The following is a 21,061-nucleotide window of genomic DNA, read 5'->3' as shown; positions in this document are numbered from 1 at the left end:
AATGGTACAGGATTCTAGGTAATGGTGAAGGTCATCAGAAGTCTTATTACTAGAATTTAGGGAACCTTTTTTAATAGGATGACTTTTGCTCATGAGGACTCTACCTTGGAACCCTGGAAATAAAGAAGAACAAATGGATCACTTTAGCCATTTTTTCAGTGAAATATAGGAGGGAAAAGGCCAAGCTAGCTTTTTTTTCATATTCCTCAGAACTCTTCTAAACATTCACAGGCTTGTTCCCTCCCTCCCTCCAAGAAATACTTAGGAACTCTGCCCAGGCTATTTACCAGTTTTTATTAATAAAAGTAAATCGAAGCATTGAATCTTCATAAGCAGCAAATATTTTACTCTAAAATCTCAGAAAGAAAATTACAGTAGGACTTAAGTCATTCCAACAAATGATCTTTTTATATCAATGAAAATAACTTATGGATCAAAAGGATTTTATCTTTACATGACAAAAAAAAGGAATTTTAACCAATACTTCTGAATGAAAGTAAGAGATGCAGACAGCAATGTTTCTTGGTTATTGCAATTCATAATAGCTTTAAACTCCTAATATGGAGCCTATCATTTTGTTGATTCCAATGAGGAAAAACTTTTAAACTATGTTAATACAATTTAGAGTCAGAAACTGGCATAATCTCTTACTAGTATGTCCTGATGGCACATGTCAGCTCTACAGAGTTAATCAAAGCAAAGTATTTAGATGAAACCAATGTAGATCTCTACTTGTTACCATCAATGCCTTGATTTCTGTTGGGTCTCAGTTTGCCGTAACAACAAAGGATGGAGTTACAGGCTTTATGAAATTGAATATGTGGGATTACGTATTTTAAAGGCAGGGTTACAATTCCAGTTGCAACACAGGTTCTACTCCATAATTAATTTACAATGGGCTACAAACTTTTTAGCAACTAAATTGTATTAAAAAAATATAGTCATTCTTATTATATGTTCCATTCACAGCAGACATCACAAGTGTCCAAGCTTTATTAGCTTAGAAAAGTACAACTTTTCCCTGAAAAGCTCTAAAGAGTGATCCTATTTCAGCCACAGCTGTTCTGAACTAACTCTGATAATTAGCAGTGACTATATTTTGTCACTACTTTATTCTAACACAGAAAAACATGGTGACAATGGGAAAAAGGCAGTACAGAATCTGAAACAAATTTGTCACGAAACTGATTTTTAACAACCAGTAGCTGTCATTATCCATATAAAACAACTCACTGCCTGTGTGACACACTTGAACGTGCACAAACCCAGCTTTCAGAATTTGTTTAAGCTAGCTTTCTTAGAGGACTGCTCCACAACATTTTGATCCCTTCTGGAACAGCAATGGCATTAAGACCTCGCTCTGAAGAATACAATCCTTATTAATAAATTTGAGGGCAATCAATCTACTTTTAAAAGTAACTTCTTCAGTGTTCACTTGCAATGCTTCCATAAATATTTTAACGCTGTATTTCAGCTTTCTCAGATATGACGATTTCCACTCGACAAACTATGATTTCCTTCCATGCGGATCATGGGCTACACTAGACTGCCAAATGGCCCATCTTATCATCAGGAAGGGTGAAGTTGTCAGTGTTAACAACAGAGCTTTAAAGATGATGTTACTGCCATATTTAATCAGATGGTAAAAGATACCTCTGTAACCCTGAAACAAAATGGCCATTGTTTTCCCTTAAATTACTTAGTGACCAAGTATAGCAGTTTTCAAAATTACTTTAAATATGGGGTATTCACCATTACAGTTGCCAAATGAAAACTTAAACCAAAATACAGTAGGTCAAATTTGTGTACTCGTGATCCTTTATAAATTCTCAAATGTGGAACTATTCTTAGGCTCACCAAGAAGTATACTGGAATGAACTAAAGATATATTTTAAAGTATTATTTTAAGCATATTTTTATGTCATTTCATTTCTCTTGAGATCATTTCCCATTATTCTTGGACATAATTTAATCAAGACTCTATCATACTGTCAAATACTAAAATGATCCACAATCATATTCTGATTATGGAGGGAGCTTAATCATTAAGCAACACCTTGCTAAAAAGCTTCAGTATTTATGATCAATAAAAAGTATTTCTCATTGAAATAACACTGAAGTGGAACATGGGCCCTCTCCTTTCTGTCCAACTTAATTATCTTTTCAGATGAAAATGATAATCACATTTAGTCATAATAAGGAATAATCTTCAAGAAAGCTCCATGGGTAGGTCTGGTATCACAGTAGTATATCTTGGATCCAACTGGGGTGTGAAATCCTGGAAGTACTTAGATGCATCAGTACCAAACACATCAAGGACTTTTCTGTTCATGACTGCAAACCTAGAAAATGAATGGTGAGAGTGTAAGCAAATACAGACTTTATGAATCCTGCTACTGAATTGTTATTCATAATATTTCATTTGGATTCATTTTTGCTTATCTGATAGAAAGAACAGAACTATATTGAGGCTAAGCTGGCTAATGGCAGAATCATGGAGGTGGGTGGGCAGGGAATAGGCTAATTAAGCACCTAACTCTACTATGTGCTAGTTTTACAAATATTATCAGAAATCTCTCTTCTCTCATGATTGACTATCTAATACTTTACATAAGAGATACAATCAGTTGTGGAATCTCAGGATGTTTGATTCAACTTTTTTATCAGATGTCAGATCTCAAGTGAAGGTTACTGAGAATTTTCTAATGAATTGAATCATATTTTTTTAAAAAAATAGCAATCATAGAGTTTCTAATTTACGATTCCAATGAGCTCACAGGGTAAATTCAAGCATGTTCTAACAAATGAGTGTTCCCACAGACATATTAATAGTTTCTCATTCTCTTTTGAAAAAAAGGGGGGTTAATATTTAAAGTCAAAGCAAACATTTTTGCTGTTGTTGTTCAGTTGTTTTCAGTCACATCAGACTCTTCATGACCCCTGGGATTTTTTTGGCAGAGTAGTTTTTCATTTCCTTCTCCAGCTCATTTTAGAGATACGGGAACCAAGGCAGACAGGGTTAAGTGACCTGCCCAGAGTCACAGCAAGTAAGTGTCTGAGGACAAATTTGAAAGAGGAGTCTTCCTGACTCCAGGCTTGACACTCAATACACTGTACCACCTAGCTGCCCAAAGCAAACATGGATTTTCAACTTTTTAAGGGACACACAGACTACAGAAAAGATACCTGTCTTTTATTAGTATCATTTACTCTGAATGACCTAACAATTAATGGAAAAAAGAAGGAAGTGGGGGGAGGCACTGTGCTAAATTCTGTCAATAAGTTCACATTCTAATGGGATAAGATAACACATAAAGGGGTGCTGGAAGTAGAGGGAGGTATATCATACATGCCACAGTTTGGAGTTTGGAGATGGCCAAGAACTAAGACAAAGGTCTGGGCCAGATAAGGCAAAAGCACCTCTTACAGAGTCCACTGTGGTTTGAGGGGTGGAATCCAAGTTTCTGGTGGAAATAAGTCATGGTTTCATTTTGGATTCTACTGCTTATATAAAGCCACTTATGAGCAGAAAAATACTTCTTAGAGGAAGAAAGGAGATAAAAAAAATGTTCAAAAATACTACATGTATTCAGAGGACCATAGCAAGGACCCTAAGCATTAGTATATAATTAACAGATAGAAGAACTTTCCTTTCACTTTAAGCACTTCTTTTTCCCTAGAATTTTGAATTAGTTCTACAGAGTTGACCAAACTGTGACACATAAAACTGTTTCAGGGGCATCTAGAAGAAGTCTATAGATGTTCAGTTGGACCATCAAGCTGTGCTTGATCAATCATATAAGTAGATATTAAGAAAAGAAGGAGACTGAAAAGAAAAAAAAAACAAAAATAAAACAAAACCAGGATAGATTATGGACTTAAAGGGTGAAAAGGGCTAGATGAAAAAGAAAATAACTGTTTATTTAATAATTAAAGTTATTTTAAAAACATCTACACACATCAACAGTGCAAATAAAAAATGCCAAAATAATTAATAGGGTATACTAACACTACTTTGGAACTGAATTCCTGGACTGTAACCCTTTTGTTATTTTTAAATATTATATTAAATATTATATTATTGCCCAGTTTATCCCCTTAGTTCATATCACTATATTTTAAGGAAGAATAAGAGAGAAATAAGAGGTCAAGAGAAGAATACAAAAACTGACTGAAGAGTTGAACATATGAAGGGACACTGAAAGAGCTGTGTTAACTTAGGCTTAAAAAAGAATACTGAGGGTAAAATTAATAATCATATTCACATTTTTGGAGGAATTTCAAGTAAAGAACATTACTTGCCAGCTTTTCTCTATCTTCAAAGAGAAAAGAATTAAAAAGGGGCTTAATTTTGTAAAAGAGATAACTATACTATGAGTGGTTAAATTTTAAGCCTATTGAAGAATGGTATATAGCATCCACCTTTAAAAAATCTAAAAGAATGGGACAGACAACTACTTGACTCGAAGTCAAATGTGGTTCAGAAGGATATTTTTAGAATTAGTAATATTTCTTCCAAAATTGTTTATTAGTCCAATTTTTGGATTTAGATCTTTAACCAATCTTATATTTTGTGTATAATATTCAATAGTTTGGCAAAATCACATTGTATTAACCTATAACCAATAGCATTTCCAAAATATCAGTAAGGATGAGGAAGGATATAATCATGTTCACTAAATGCATCTCTTGTTTATTTTTTTAGTTAATTTGGGTAGGGAGTGGAGAAATTATAAGGTTAGCTGATCTGAACCATATGAAATATCCATTTGACCTATAAATTTTCTATATAAGAGAACTGAGAATTTTCCCTTTGGGGGACTTTAAATTGTTTAAATCATCTTAGTCACTTACTTGCCCTTGGTGAGCCTTAAAAGAAATTTCCAGTAAGATGGTCGCAAGGTCTGAACTTCCATGACAGCCTAAAAAAATAATACTGAACATCAAACTTCTTCCAGGATATAATAAAAAATATAATCAGGCTCATAAAATGAAGCAGGCCTAGCTTTAATTTTTTTTGTATTCATGATATATTAGTATTAATAGCCACAACAACAGCAATGCTAAATCTACTAGCGTTTTATCTAACAATAATGAGGATATTCTTTATAGAGTCCATTAGTCTTTATATATTTCCTTTAGAAAACAATTTAACTGGCAGTCAGCGTCTTCAAGAAGTATTTATTGAGTATCCACTGGTTGTTTAGCTTTTTACTAGCTGCAATAAATGAATCAACGTACCCTCAATTCAAAAAACAAATCAACAAAAACTCATCCAAAGGTGGTCAGCAATTACCTTAACGCAATAATAAAAGTGGTCTCAGAACTTTGGGAGAATATGAACAAGAAATGAAAGCTGTTATTTCTATAAAATTTAGTTTTTCTTGCTGGCAATACTAGGATATACTATTGGTATGACAATGATGCTGCCAATATTGTCCCTCTGGGAATACTGTAATGGCTTGGAAAGCACAAGAAAATTCTTCTATCCCTAGTGGACTATTCAATAAATTAGAACTCTAAATTACTTTCAAACTGAACTTAATATCAATTCAAGAAGCAGCATATTCACATAACAAGGTCTGACTCAGGAAGATATTTCATATTCTTTAGTGATTCCTGTCCCTTGCTTGGAAGGTAAGTGAAACACTCTACCATGCATGTCTGATAATATTCTAGCTTTTCCCACTGGATGTAATAAGCATTAGAAACTAAAACAATCTCATTTCCCATTTCAAAAGGCATACTTACTGCCTGAAAACAAATTGCTGTGGAGATGGAGTATATGATGGTATCTGCATGAGGGAAATAGGGAACTTTCCCCGCTTCAATGCCTTTGAAATACATGGTCTACAAAATAATCACAATGCAAGATTTATAAATGATGTCATTTTAAATAAAAATAGTACCATGTTCTACATTAGTTGTGATATCACAAATTTTTTGCTATTCAAAAATTCTCATGAGATGTACCATAAACAAATATACCATAAACAAAAGTAGAGAACATTAAGCACACAGCAGTAATTTTAAAATAAAACAGAACACTTATTTATCAAGATGCTAATATGAGTCCAGTTGGCCTATAGGCAATACAAAAAAGAGCATCAAAATTTTCCCTTTCACAAAAACCTCAGACTTTATTTGAGAAGCAAAGTGCCACATGACAAAACAAGGAGAATATAGGGCTCCACATAATCAAGTGGAGAATTATATTACATTTATATTAATGAACCATTTAATACAGATGCAGAGATAAGTTTGGTAAAAGTACAATTTATATGAAATGCTGAGACTCCTTGGGATACAAAATGAATGGATTTCTAATTATTTCTTGGGTCTAAACTTTGTTTCCCCAACTAGACCATATATTTCCCAAGGGAAGGAATCAAACCTTATTACACCTCTAGTGGATCACCCCAGAGATCTGTTCTTGGCCCTGTTAAGTTCAACAATGACTTGGATGAAATTATAAATACTGCTTCTTAAGTCTCTAATCGACATGTAGCTGCGAAGGATAACTAATATCCTGGGTGACAGACTCAGATACCAATATCTAAAGAGACTAGGACAATGGCCAAATCTAATAAAAACACATAAAATTTAACAATTAAAAGTGTAACTAGTATCTGACCTGGGAGTCTGGAAGACATGGATTTAATTAAGCTCTTTTTCTGATACATATTACTGTATAACTCTGTATAAGCCACTTTCCCTCTCAGTGCTCTAAAATTATTAAATTACACAACAGTTGTGTATCTGCACTGGGAGAAGGTGTTTCTCTGACATGAGTTCTGTACACCAGTGAAAATGCAAGTCCAAACAAAGTGCCATCCTATACTTCTGCTAAAAAGGAAACTTTACACGTGAAGGCTAAAGGAAGTCTGCTAGACAAAAACAGTTTATATGAATGTGATCTCTGAGTTTTAGAAGACCTACAAGCACGAGTCAACATTATGACACACAAGCTTATGTTACAAAAAAAGCAGAGTTTCCAGAACAAGGGAGGTGACATAATCACTGTAGTCTGCTTGGTCAGACCATAGTGGAATGATGTGTTTAGTTCTGGGCATCACCTGTAATAAACTAGATAGCAATGAGAAGGTGTGAGGAGACTCTAGACTAGACCATGCCATATAAGGAATTATTAAGCGCAACAGGGATTAAGTGACTGAGAACAGAGGAATTGGGGGAAGGAGGATGGAAGGGAGAAGATGTTAGTTGTTTTTAAGCATTCAGAAAGCTAATATGTAGAAAATGTTTGTTTTGTTTGGGCAGAACATGGTAGAACTAATGTAAAAGTTAAAGAGAGGCAAATGTGGGGTTAATGTGAGGAAAGTCTTTCTAGAAACTAGAGGTGTTCAAAACCAGAAAAAGCGGTTTCGACAGGTGGTGAATTCCCCATCTCTATAGGACATCAAGAGGAGTCCCAATGACACCAGGTCAAGGATGTTTTAGAGGAGATTATATTCAGTTATCTGAGGCTCCTCCAAGTCTAAAGTTTTCTAATTCTTACATCTCACAAAGTGCTGGGCACATAGTAAGCAGGAAATACTTATGGGCAGATTCATAGATTTCTAAAAAAAAATTGCCTACAAAGCTATTTTAGGTATACTGATTACAGTACTGACTTTTACTACATAATTATAGCTTTTATTTATTTATTGAATTTATGTAAGGAAATCATATCAAAGAATGCTAAAAATGATTTAAAACAATTAAAGGGAATTTGATAATTCTGTGCTAAATATTAATGAAAATATACAAAATAAGTTTTATGTCTATGTGAAAATAAATAGTTCAGAATTCCTTAGAGCCATAAATTAAATGCTCTAGAGATTCCATTACTGGAGAACCCTTTTTCTAGAACTCATTTTTGAGCTAATGGCCTATGCCCAGATCAGATGATCATATGACAATGAAAAGAAGGAAATGAATATGCTACTGCTTAGTTTAATACACTAGACAGTCACAGAAAAAAGAAAAGCATCCTTTAACAGGTTTATATTGAGTCCTTATGACGCAGAGCATATTTGTAAATGCTTAAAATAATTTTAATTAAAACCCTATGTTGTGTTTTTTTCATGACAGTCACTGGAATCTGTGCTTGGGATACACAATTTCTTCATACTTCAATGGTCAGATTAAGAACACATATTTTAGAATAATCTACATAAAGAAATATTTGCTTACCTCTACGAGTTTCGAAGCCAAATACATGGAGATTGTCGTGCTCTTGTAAAACATCATTGATATACCTGCCAAAAACCCTACGACAAACCATAAAGGAAATATTGAGAAGGTTCTGAAATGTTTAATTTCACACAGTTCAACAATTCTACCACATCGTTGGCATTGCTACTTGTAGTTGTTGCAGACCTGATGACAGTATTCCTAGGCACTTATAAACTAGGTTCAAGTTTGGAAAGAGAGAAGGCATATCACATTAAACTTAGCACAATCAGTTTCTCAGGCAATAATTCATCTTCGTTTACACAAGCAAATACCTTTGATATATTGTAAAAATCTACCTGAAAAAAAAATCTTATTTTTATATTGCCTACATTTCCAAATATATCCTTCCCTCCTCCCATAGCTAGATTTCTATTACTTGGGACCAAGAATTAACTAAGAAAGAGAATAAAAAAAGTTTGGTGAAATTAATCCAACAACTGAGTCTGATAGTCTATGCAGTTTTTCACTCCTGCAGTCCTCCACCTCTGCAAAGAAACCAGGAAGGCACACTTTCTCAATTCTTCTTGAGGGACAAAGTTGGTGTTTAATATTACACAGCACTTTAGCATTTTTTGTTCTTTCCATTTATGTTGTTGTAGTGACTATATATTTTTCCCACAGATCTGTTTACATTACTATGAATGTAAAGAAAACACAAGTTTTCTCATGCTTATCTATATTCATTATGTTCAAAATAGCTTCCATTATGTTAATATTCCATTACATTCATGTACTATAATTTGTTTAGCCACTCTCCAATGGATGGACATCTACTGATACAAAGTGAAGTAGATCCAAGAACACAATTTATACATCCAAGAGTACAATTTATACAACACTTACAAGATAAAGGAAATAGGCTGATCATGAAACTTGCTTTCCATATCCTGGCAGAGGGACAGTGGACTACAAGTATGGAATGAGATATACATTTTCAAACACTTTTAACCCCTAGATTTTATTTACTTGACTTTTATTAAATGCTTGACTTTTATTAAAAGCTTTTATTTAGGTGCACGGGGAGTTCATGGGTAGTAATGATGTTAAAAAAGACAAAAATATCAGTGAAACAAAAAAATATAAAGAAATGAGCTGAAAGAAATTTAGGGGAGTGCTATCATGTTAAATTTGATATACAAATTTATAATTTCACATACAATAATCTTTTTCTGTTCTTCATATATGAAAATCAGTTGGTCAATAAATATTTATTAAGTATCTACTAAATGCAAGGTATGGTGCTAAGAGCTGATGATACAATAAAAACAAAAGACTGCCTATTCTTGAGGAGTTCAATCCAATGAGGGAGATAACATGTGAACAACTACATAAAAACAAGCCACATATATGATAAATTCAGGAAAATCAAAAAATGAAAGGCACTAATATTTAGGGGTACCTTTGGAAGCCACGAGGCAGAGATGAAAAGGGAAACAGGGGACAGCCAGAAAAAAATGCCTGGAGTCAGGAGATGGAGTATCTTATGGGAAGAATAGTAACAGACCAGTGTCACTGGATCACAGAGTACACAGGGCAAATAAAGTATATGAAGACTAGAAAGATGTGGGTGGGAAAGGACACAGGTTATGAGAGGCTTTGAATGCCTAATAAAGGAGTTTATATTTAATTCAGGAGATCATAGGGAGCCACTAATGTTTAATGAGTAGGGTAGTGACAGTTAAACCTGAATTTTTGGAAAATTACTTTGACAGCTGAATGGAGGATGAATTAGAGTAGGGAGAGACTTGTGGCACGGAAACCAACCAGCTGGATATTTCAATAAACCAAAAATGAATAAGAGTCTGTACCATGCTGCTGGCAATGTCAGAGGAGAGAGGAAGAAACATATAAGAGATATTATAAAAGGTAAAATAAATAGGATTTCACAACAGATGGGATATTTAGGAAGTAAGACAAAGTAAGCAGTTGATAATGCCTATGTTGTAAGGTAGGGTTGGGGAAAGCTGATAGGATGGTGTTACCTTTAACAATAAAAATAAAGTTTGGAAGAAATTCATGAGGAAAGAAAATAAGTTCAATTTTGGATATGTTGAGTTTATGAGACATACACAACACCCAGCACAAGATGTGAGACTGGAGATCAACAGAGAGATCAGGGCTGGATAAGCAGAGCTGAGAATCATCAGAAGAGAGACAATAACTGAATCCATGAGAACTGATGAGATAGCCAAGTGAAAGAGTACAGAGGGAGAACAGAAGGTGGCCCAGGACAGAGCCCTGTGGTATATTCTGGATGAAGATGAAAGGAAATCGAGCAGGAATGGTCTGACAGGTAGGAAGAAAACCAAGAGAGAACGGCATCAAGAAAACCTAGGGAGAAGAGGATGATCCAGAGTGTCAAGACCTTCAGAGGGTCAGGAAGGATGAAGACTGAAAAAAGGCCATCATATTTGGCAACTAACAGATTATTAGTAACTGAAAAGAGCACTTTATTCTATCTTTCATTGTAAACTGCACAATTTGTTTTAGTCATAAAGATTCAATTGTATTTTATTTTCAGTTCTGAATTAGTTTCCTTTCCCCTCCCCTACCCATTTAGAAATCAAGAAGAACAAAACACATTACCAATAAGTATCATCATACAAAATAAATTCCCACATTAGTTATTTCCAAAAAAAATGAGAAAAAGAAAGGAAGAAAATATGTTCTAATCTGTAATCTGAACCCACCAATTCTCTATCTGGAAGTGTATATCGTGTTTCACCATGGAACCCTTGGAACTGCAATTGGTCACAGCGTTAATCAGCATTACTAAGGTTTTTCAATGCTGATTTTTATTAAAATATTGTTGTTATTATATAAACTGTTCTCATGGTTCTGTTCACTTCACTTTGTATCAGTTCATGCAAGTCTTCCCAGGTTTTTCTGAAGCTATCCCCTTTATCATTTCTTACAGCACATCAGTATTCCATCACAGTCATATACCATGACTTGTTCAGCATAATTTAATAGCTTTTGGGGAATAATCCCAAATTGCTTTCTAGAATGTTTGGTCTAGTCCACAGATCCACCAACAGTGCATTAGTTTATCTGGATTCCATCAGCCAATCCAGGATGTCATTTTCCTTTTTTTGTCATCTTAGCCAATACGATGGATTTAAGGTGAGACAGCAATTTCCACTGAATAATGAGGTCAGAGGCCAGATTGTAGAGAATTAAGAAGACAGTGAGAAGAAGGGATGTGGAGGCCTCCATTGTGTATAACCTCCTTATGGAAGGAACTTAGCCACAAAAGAGAGGAGAGATATGGGATGGCTCAAATGAGGGACAGCTCAAGTAAGGATTTTTTAAGAATGATGAAGATATGGGTATTTTTGCAAAAGAGTAAGGAAGCAGTGAATAGACACACAGAGATGGAAGACAGGTGAGAGAGTGGGGATGACAAAAGGGCAATATGCTGGCAAAAACAGGTTGGAATAGGATCATTTGTGGAGGAGAGGGGCTGATGTCTGCAAGGAGAAGGGTTTCCTCTTTATGTGAAACAGACATGAAGGGATGGATAGTGGCAGAAGGCACCTGAGTAATGTGAGATGATAAGGAGAGGAGTAAATTCAGCAAAATATCTCAATTTTGTCAGTGAAGCACACACAAGGTTATCTGTACAGAGGATGGTGGGGAGGGGGAAGATATGAGGAGGGATGAAAAGGTCTGGAAAAGCTGTCATGGTGAGTGGCACAGTAAGTCAATTAGGGAGGTAAAAGGGTTGCCATACCCAACAATAGCACTTCTAGGGCTATCTCCCAAAGAGATCATAAAAATGTGAAAAGGACCCACATGTACAAAAATATTTATCACAGCTCTTTTGTGGTTGCAAAGAATTGGAAATTGAGGGGATGCCCAACAATTGGGGAGTGGCTGAACAAGTTGTAATATATGAATGTAATGGAATACTATTGTGCTATAAGAAATGTTGAGCAAATAGACTTCAGAAAAACTAGGAAAGACTCGTATGGACTGATGCTGAGTGAAGTGAGCAGAACCAGGAGGACACTGTACAAAGTAACAGCCACACTGAGCGATGACTAACTTTGAAAGACATCTCTTTTCAGCAATGCAAGGACCTAAGACATCTCCAAAAGTCTCATGACAGAAAATGTTACCCACATCCAGAGAAAGAACTATGGAGTCTGAATGCAGACAGAAGCATACTATTTGCTCTTTTTTTCCCTTCTGTTTTGTTTTGTTTCTTCTTCCTTGTGGTTTCTCCTATTGGTTCTAATTCTTCTTTACAACATGACTAATGTGAAAATATGTTTAATAGGAATGTATATGTAGAGCCTATATCAGATTGCACGCCATCTTGAGGAGGGAGGGGGGTGAGGAAGGGAGAGAAAATCTAAAACTCAAAAGCTTATGGAAGTGATTGTTGAAAAGTAAAAGTAAATTTTTTGTAAAAAAGGGTGGCCTTGCTGCATTGAGGGCCCAGTCAAGATTATATAAGTTAGTAGCTGTTCCAGTCAGCATGGGTTCATGATCTTCTCTAGCTTTGTTTATCAGCACAGGAGTGAGTAGGAGAGGAAGCAGCAGAAGATGGGAGTCATCCAAGGATGATGTTTAGCATGGCAAAATATTCAGTAGGATAAGGAGGCAAAAGACTCAAGAGAAGATGACAGAGCAGAACTGAACTGGCTTGCTAAGGGGTCAAGATTGTGAAGGGAGAAGAAAGTAGTTGTTGCTGGGGTGATGGTCTAGGAAAGACCTGAAGGGTAGAGAGACTGAAAGTCATAATGAGGATGAGGAACACGTTTTAAGATTTCAAGGCAGAGGGAGAAGTGTAATAACAACAGTTTGGGATAAGGTCATTTCAGAATTCATAAACATGGCAGTGACAAATTTGTGCATGATACAAGATCTGTTACTGTGTACAACATTCTCCTGGTTCTCCTCACTTCACTCAGCATCAGTCCATACAAGTCTTTTTCGTTTTTTCTGAAGTCCACTTGCTCATCATTTCTTATAGCACACTACTATTCCATTACATTCATGTACCACAACTTGTTTAGTCATTCCCCAATTGATGGGCATCCCCTCAATGTCCAATTCTTTGCCACCACAGAAAGAGCTGCTATAAATATTTTTGTACATGGGGGTCCTTTTTCCATTTTTATGATCTCTTTGGGATACAGTCCTAGAAGTGCTATTGCTGGGTAAGGCAACTCTTTTACACTTCCCTAAATGACTTACTGTCCCACTAACCATGACAATTTTTCCAGTCCTTTTCATCCCTCCTCCCCACTCTCCTCTGTACAGATAACCTTGTGTGTGCTTCCCTGACAAGTAAACATTAAGAGGCAGTGCAGTGGCTAGAATGCTGGGCCTGGAGTCAGGAAGAGTCACTTCCCTAAATTCAGATCTGGCCGAAGTTACTTAACCTTCTTTGCCACAGTTTCCTCATGTGTAAAATGAGCTGGAGAAGAAAATGGCAAACCACTCCAGTATCTTTGCCAAGAAAACCCCAAATGAGGTCATCAAGAGATGGACATGATTGAAATGACTCAAAATTTTATTGAAGTCCTCTAGTACAAGGGCAAGAGTTGGAGAAGAGAGAAAGACCATGAATCAGGAATTAAACTCTTTAAGGAAAAAGGGAAGCATCCTAGAGGTTACCAGAATTTTGTTTGGATGGTCGATATGGATTAAATGAACCTCAAGGGAGGAGCAGTTACTATATGATGGTGGTAGCAGGTGTTTGGAAGCGGCAATGGGAGCAAAGCATATTCCAATCCCCCACCTCAACCAGTGAGTTGATTAATGACTGAAAGTGGTGCCAGTGCTGGAAAGGGCGGCATTAGGAGGAAACAAGGTTTCAATGAGAACCAGAAGACGGAAGACGTGGAAAATTAAAAGATTTAGTATGAAAAAAAGCTTGTCACCTAAAAAGCAGGCATTCTGGAGAGCACAGTAGAAGTAGTGTGTAGGTTTAGAGTGGGACACAGCGGAGGTTGGGTTAACAGGGATGGGAATGAAGGAGAGAACAGGAGGGGATGGCAAAGAAGGTTTGAATAATAACAACTGGGAATTCAGAATCACTGAAATGGGGTATATATGACTGCATGGGAGTTTATTAATAATTGATAGTTCAAGTGGATTAGTAACATAATTAGGGGTTTGACCTCAGGGTGGAATCTTCTTAGGGTATTAGGCAGCTGGGGTGAGGGGAGGAGAGCTGATGGAATCATGTTTCTCTTTTTCCTGCTGGTAGGGTAGGCCACGAGATAGGTGGAGAGAGCATATTCATAATGCTATATTCATAATGAAAAAGAAGATTTAAAAAGAAACAGGATAACAACTACAAAATATGAAGATGGGTTAAAGGAACTGGAGAGGTTTAGCCTGCTGAAAAAAAAACTTAAGAGGGACATAATATCTTTCGTCAAGTATATGAAGGGCTGTCATGGGAAAAGGAGATTAGATGTTTTACTTGGCCCCAGGAAGCAGAAATAGGAACAAAGGATGGAAGCTGCAGAAAAACAACTTGATTCAATTAAAAGGAAGAGTTTCCCAAAAATTAGGAAGTAGAATGGAGTCATGAAATAGTGGGATTCCTATGACTGGAAGTCTTTGAGTGAACACTAGGTGATCATGAATATTGTACTAGCAATTCCTGCTCAGGTAAGGGTTAAGTGAGAAATCCTCTTAAGTCCTACCTAACACTGATCTTACTCGGACTTGTCTCTGGTCAAAGGGATGGCACCTGAACTAATACTTGTACCACTTGATTGTCTGACTCATGGTCTATTATGAAAAGTACATGGCTGTATGTGTGTGTGTGTGTGTGTGTGTGTGTGTGTTGTGTGTGTGTGTATTTTATGTGTGTATTATATATAAAGGAACTGAAGGTATACAGATATACATATTTATATGCACACCTACATAACTTTTCTTAGAATCCATATAATATACAAACATAACCTCAACATACTTTAATATATTAAGAATAAGGCAACTAATTTCTTCCTAAATAGATCTCCTATTAAATTAAGTAAAAAGTATATTTACACTGAAGTGCTTTACTGAGAATATCCTTAAGACTAGTTTTTTAAATTATCTGAATGCCTAGGAAATACAAATTATTACTAAAGGAGAAATCATTAGCATTCACAGTGACAAAAGAAATGTTCAAAGAAAACTGACTATACTACAATTGATTATTTTGATACTGTCTAAAAACCTTGCATAATGCTGGAATCTACAAGGCTCATACCTATGCTCCTGTGTTTTTATTGTCACTTTCCCCACAGGTTGGTAAAATAAAAATATTAGTGTTTTATTGTTGCTTTACCAGCTATAATTGCATGCAGTTCATCATCCAGGTTTCTCACCCAGCGAAGGAAGCAACTAGTACCCTATATTAAGGGAAAAACATAATATTTTAGTTAATTTACATTTTTAGGTGAAGTTTATGAAAACAAAAACACCTTTAACCAATCCTAACTGCTGATGATGTAAAAATCAAAATAATAAGGTAGTTGGAAAAGTTATGAGGACTCATCAACATCTTAATACCATTTATCTGAATTGGTCAGCAAATTCTATATAATACTTTTTATTATTACAAATTATTACAAATCTAATCTATATTAAATAATGTCAGATCCTATTATTTACTGTGGCTGGCTATATGAGAATTAACATGAAAATCCATTTAAGAGACATTCCTACACACCAATAAATAATTTGCACCAAAAGATAAATAACTATAAGTTCCAGGAAAAATTCATATATTCCTTCAAGATGCATATAACTTTTATTTATTTCCTGGTGCTTCACTTTTAGGCTGATGACAAAGGAAATATTGAGAAGTTATTCAAGGCAATGGGGAAAAAAATAGTTGGGTAGGTAAAATGGGACCAGATTATGTTGAGATGCTCAGATGAGATGTTTGGATTTGATTTTACAACGAATGGGAAACTAATGTAAGTTTGAAAGCAAGTGAATACGTGACATAACAAAACTGATGCATTAATATAGTAGTTTCAATTTGGATCCAAGATAAAAGTGGTTTATGATATAAACAGAAAAAAATATGAATAAATGGAACCCAATTACTCTAGAAGGGTAGTATCACATTCAAACAGAAACAGATTCCTGGGGATTACATACTGACATATAAAACCACAATTTAACACTGTTGCATTATATTTTTATTTATTTTGTTAAACAATTCCAAGTTACATCTTAATCGGCTTCCTATGCACTGGGGATTCCCTCTAGCCCTCAGTTTGACACCTGTGCTCTAGAACACTCATACAGAGTAGAGGTCAGCAAACTCTGCCCTGTGTGCCAAATCTAATTTGTATCTGTTTTTAGTATAGCCTGTAAGCTAAGAATGGCTATATTTTTTTAAATGTAAAAATCATTCTTAGCTCAAGGGCTGTATAAAAACAGGCAATGGGCTGGATTTGACCCATGGGCTGTAATTTACTGAGCTATAGTACAAATGAACAATTTACTCTCAGTGGAGTTTACATATCACGGCTCCTCAGTAAATCAAGGCCATTTCAGGCAAATCCTGGAATTAAAAGTAAATTAATATTAAAAGTAGGTAAATTACTATTAATGAAAAGTACTTAATCTCTGAAACATAAGAGAATTAAGCTCTTGGCATTTTAAAGAAGTTCATGCCAAAAAATGTACACATATGTCAAGATTTACAACAAAAATACATTTATTATCAGCAAGCTGTCCCAACTAATCAGGATTTTGGAGTATCTATAATGAGAAGTTACTTTGTACTATAATATTCATTAATGACTATGGTCTTAAATTACATTTTGGCTAAAGAATTGCATTTTTCTCAATACAAGGAGTTAGGAAGCCATTTTACTTAAACTGGGACAAAGTATTTAGCCTTCATGTATTTTAGTTTTTATAGTTGCAAAACTTTCCATATTCCTAACTTGCAGGAACAATTTGAGAATGAGCAGTAAAAGCTGGTACAAAATGCAAAGCATCTAAATAAGCATTAAACAAGAAATATCACATGATCATATTATGACCATCTTTTGAAGCGCCAGGCTCATATAGGGATGTAAGTGGCCAAGATAATCCAAAAAAATCAGCTACATATGACTGTGAAATATACCATCTACATTTTTTGATAGAATTAACAAGCAACAGTTGGAAGATAGCCCAGATATGTGCTGCACAGCAGAAGAAAATGGGTCTGGGTTTAGAAATGTTGCTATGAACACTTCACATTTGGGCATCTATAATGATAACATGAATCACAAGACAAGAGCTGAAAAGAAATGCTTATAAGACTGTTCGAGTCACAAGTTTGTGACATTTAATAGATACACAAAGTGACAATGGTTCCCTACTATGCATATGCTTAAAAATGAAATCTTCTGCATTATTATTTTTAACAAGGTGGAAAATTATTCATAATTGGAGACATTATGGATAATCCATGACCTAACATCTGCCAAATTTTTCCCTCCTTAAAACAAATGAACTTAACTTTCATAGGAAAATTATTATTAAAAAAATTATGTTCTCTGAAACCTACAAGAGTCCAGAGATTCTTCTGTTCCAGAATTGTTTATAGAGGCCAACCCCCCCCCAAAATATGCTGACCTCATTTAGCATAGTTTTGCTTTTGATATTTTAATAAAACATTTAAATGCTCTGATTTTTATATCAGATGGTTCCTTTAAACAAAACGTCACTGTCTACTGCAGAAAAATCTTAATGGCTCTGTCAATAATTTAAATGTACTGATCATAGTTCCAATAGTTATTGGAAACTCTTAGCTGGCCATTAGGTTCAATAACTACTTACAGTACCTAAGGAGATTTAAACACAACAATTATATCCATCACCCAATATAACTTCAGAAAAAAAGATTACATTGTTTAAAAACATTTGAAATAGCATTGCCATGTGGAAAAAAAGGGTGAACTTAAGTCTTTCAAAATCTTCTATGGTATGTGCAAGAGTAAACTGCTTTTATACATTCATCTATCTTAAACCATAAAGAAGTAATTGTAACCTAAATTACTAATTTCATCTCTACATCTGAATATGGCAAAATTATTATGAACGCTGACGAAAAAGTATATGATATAGATGTATTAATATATTTGATAATAACCACAGGCTTCACCTTCCACTTCCCTTCTAAAAAACTTACCTTATATATACTGACAAAAGAGCCAAGAAAAGCTCCAAGTTGAAAGTTTTCCTTGTGATAGAAGAGAGAAAGTAGCCGGGATGGTTGTGTAAACAGATGCCTGAATGCTGAGGGAATTCGAAGGCAGCACTGAATCAAGTAACCAACACTAAACATTCTTATGAAGCCCTAGAAAAAATGTGGGAGAGGGGACAAAGGAGGAAGAAATGTGACTTATTACCTGGTATTTCCTATAGCAATTTCACTGTATAGCGCTCTTATGTCCTTATTACATTCTACCTTGCATTTGATTTACTTGTTTACTATTATCTCCCTCTTATTAATTGTAAACTTTCCCCCCCTTTATTTACTTATTTATTTATTTAATTATTGAACAGAAATTTATTTATTTTTAGCTTTCAACATTCACTTCCACAAGTTTTTGAGTTCCAAATTTTTGCCCCATCTCACCCCTCCCTCCACCCCAAGATGGCATGCATTCTGAATATCCCTTCCCCTACTCTATCCTCTCTTCTATCTCTCCCCCCTTCTCTTATCCCCTTCCCCTTCTATTTTCCTGTAGGGCAGGATAGACTTCTATACCCCATCTCCTGTATTTCTTATTTCCCAGTAGCATGTGAAAACATTTTTTTAAAACATATGTTTTTAAAACTTTAGGTTTCAAATTTTCTCTCTTCCTCCCTCCCCATCCACCCTCATTGAAAAGGCAAGCAACTCAATATAGGTTATACATGTGCAGTTATGCAAAACACTTCCATAGTAGACATGTTGTGAAAAACTAACTCTATTTCCCTTAATCCTATCCTGCCCTCCCATTTATTCTATTCTTTCTTTTGACCCTGTCCCTCCTCAGAAGTATTTCCTTCTGATTACCCCCTTTCCCAATCCACCCTCCTCTCTATCATCTCCCTGCTCTCTTGTCCCCTTCTCCCCCTATTTTCCCGTAGGGTAAGACAGATTTCCATACCCAATTGAATGTGTGTTATTCCCTCCTTAAGCCAAATCCTATGAGAATAAGATTCACTCATTCCCTCTCACCTTCCCCTGTTCCCCTCCACTGTAAGAGGCTTTTCTTTTCTGTTTTTTTTTGTGAGATAATTTACCCCATTCTACCTCTCCCTTTCTTCTTCTCGAGTATCATCCTCTCTCATCCCTTAATTTTATTCTCCAGATATGACCCCTTAATCTTCAACTCACCCTGTGCCCTCATCTATCTATATATACATACATAAATTTTTCCTCCAACTACCTAATACTGAAAAGTCTCATAGTTAATAATATCATCTTTCCATGCAGGAATGTAACAGTTCATCTTAATAAGTCTCTTATGATTTCTCTTCCTGTTTACCTCTTCATGTTCCACTGAGTCCTGTATTTGAAAGTCAATTTTCTATTCAGCTCTGGTCTTTCCATCAAGAATGCTTGAAAGTCCTCTATTTCACTGAATGACCATTTTTTTCCCCTGAAGGATTATACTCAGTTTTGCTGGGTAGGTGATTCTTGGTTGTAGTCCTATCTCCTTTGCCCTCCAGAATATTCCATTCCATGCCCTGCGGTCCTTTAATGTAGAAGCTGCTAAATCTGGTGTTATCCTGACTGTGTTTCCACAGTACTTGAACTGTTTCCTTCTGGCAGCTTGTAATATTTTCTCCTTGACCTGGGAACTCTGGAATTTGGCTATAATATTCCTAGGAGTTTTCCTTTGGGGATCTCTTTCAGGAGGAGATCTGTGGATTCTTTCAATTTCTATTTTGCCCTCTGGTTCTAACATATCAGGGCAGTTTTCCTTGATAATTTCTTGAAACATGATGTCTAGGCTCTTTTTTTTGATCATGGCTTTCAGACAGTCCCATAATTTTTAAATTCTCTCTCCTGAATCTATTTTCCAGGTCAGTTGTTTTTCCAATGAGATATTTCACATTGTTTTCTAATTTTTCATTCTTTTAGATTTGTTTTACAGTGTCTTGATTTCTCATAAAGTCACTAGCTTCCAATTGCTCTATTCTAATTTTTAAGGAAGTATTTTCTTCAGTAAGGACTTCCTTTTCCATTTGGCCAATTTTTCTTTTTAGGGCATTTTCCTCCTCATTGGCTTTTTGGACCTCTTTTGCCATTTGGGTTAGGCTATTTTTTAAGGTGTTATTTTCTTCAGTATTTTTTTGGGTCTCCTTTAGCAAGCTGTTGACTTGTTTTTCATGATTTTCTTGCATCACTCTCATTTCTCTTCCCGTTTTTCCTCTACTTCCCTTACTTGCTTCTCAAAATCACTTTTGAGCTCTTCCAAGGCCTGAGACTGATTCATATTTTTCTTGGAGGCTTTGGATGTAGGAGCTTTGACTTTGTTGTCTTCTTCTGGTTGTATATTTTGATCTTCTTTTTCACCAAAGTAAGATAAATATAGTCTGACTCTTTTTGTGCTGCTTGCTCATGATCCCGGCCAATTACTTGAGTTTTAAACTCTTTGTTAAGGTAAGAGTCTGGTTCCAATGTGGAGAGTGTACTTTCCCAAGCTTCAGGGGTTTGTATAGCTGTTTTCAGAGATACTTGTAGGGACCTGTAAATTTTCAGTTCTTCCAAGGTGGTATGATAAGGGCGAGGTGTTTACTCCTTTCCTGGCCTGTGACCACAAGGTCTACAAGCTCTTCCAGTCAGCGTTCCTCCTTACCCCAG

General features: G+C 35.5%; 1 protein-coding gene across 4 annotated transcripts in view; it reads right to left on the bottom strand.

Moving 5' to 3' along the window:
- Positions 1 to 277: 277 nt before the first annotated feature.
- The window catches only part of TMEM135 (transmembrane protein 135), a 329,334-nt gene continuing 308,550 nt past the window's right edge, over positions 278 to 21,061 (bottom strand). For all 4 annotated transcript variants that reach the window (XM_020993759.1, XM_020993757.1, XM_078156965.1 and 1 more), the window contains 6 exons: positions 18,392 to 18,559; positions 15,539 to 15,602; positions 8,194 to 8,270; positions 5,752 to 5,850; positions 4,855 to 4,922; positions 278 to 2,342 (listed from right to left, as the gene is read on the bottom strand). In XM_020993759.1, coding sequence (XP_020849418.1) covers positions 2,210 to 2,342; positions 4,855 to 4,922; positions 5,752 to 5,850; positions 8,194 to 8,270; positions 15,539 to 15,602; positions 18,392 to 18,559 — 609 coding nt within the window. In that variant the 3' untranslated portion in view covers positions 278 to 2,209. The remainder of the gene's footprint in view (positions 2,343 to 4,854; positions 4,923 to 5,751; positions 5,851 to 8,193; positions 8,271 to 15,538; positions 15,603 to 18,391; positions 18,560 to 21,061) is intronic.

This window comes from Phascolarctos cinereus, unplaced genomic scaffold, assembly GCF_003287225.1.
Source record: "Phascolarctos cinereus isolate Bilbo 61053 unplaced genomic scaffold, phaCin_HiC Scaffold_726;HRSCAF=1367, whole genome shotgun sequence".
Lineage (NCBI taxonomy): Eukaryota > Metazoa > Chordata > Mammalia > Diprotodontia > Phascolarctidae > Phascolarctos > Phascolarctos cinereus.
The sequence above is the reverse complement of the archived record's forward strand: the minus strand, read 5'-3'. Positions and strand labels throughout refer to the sequence as shown.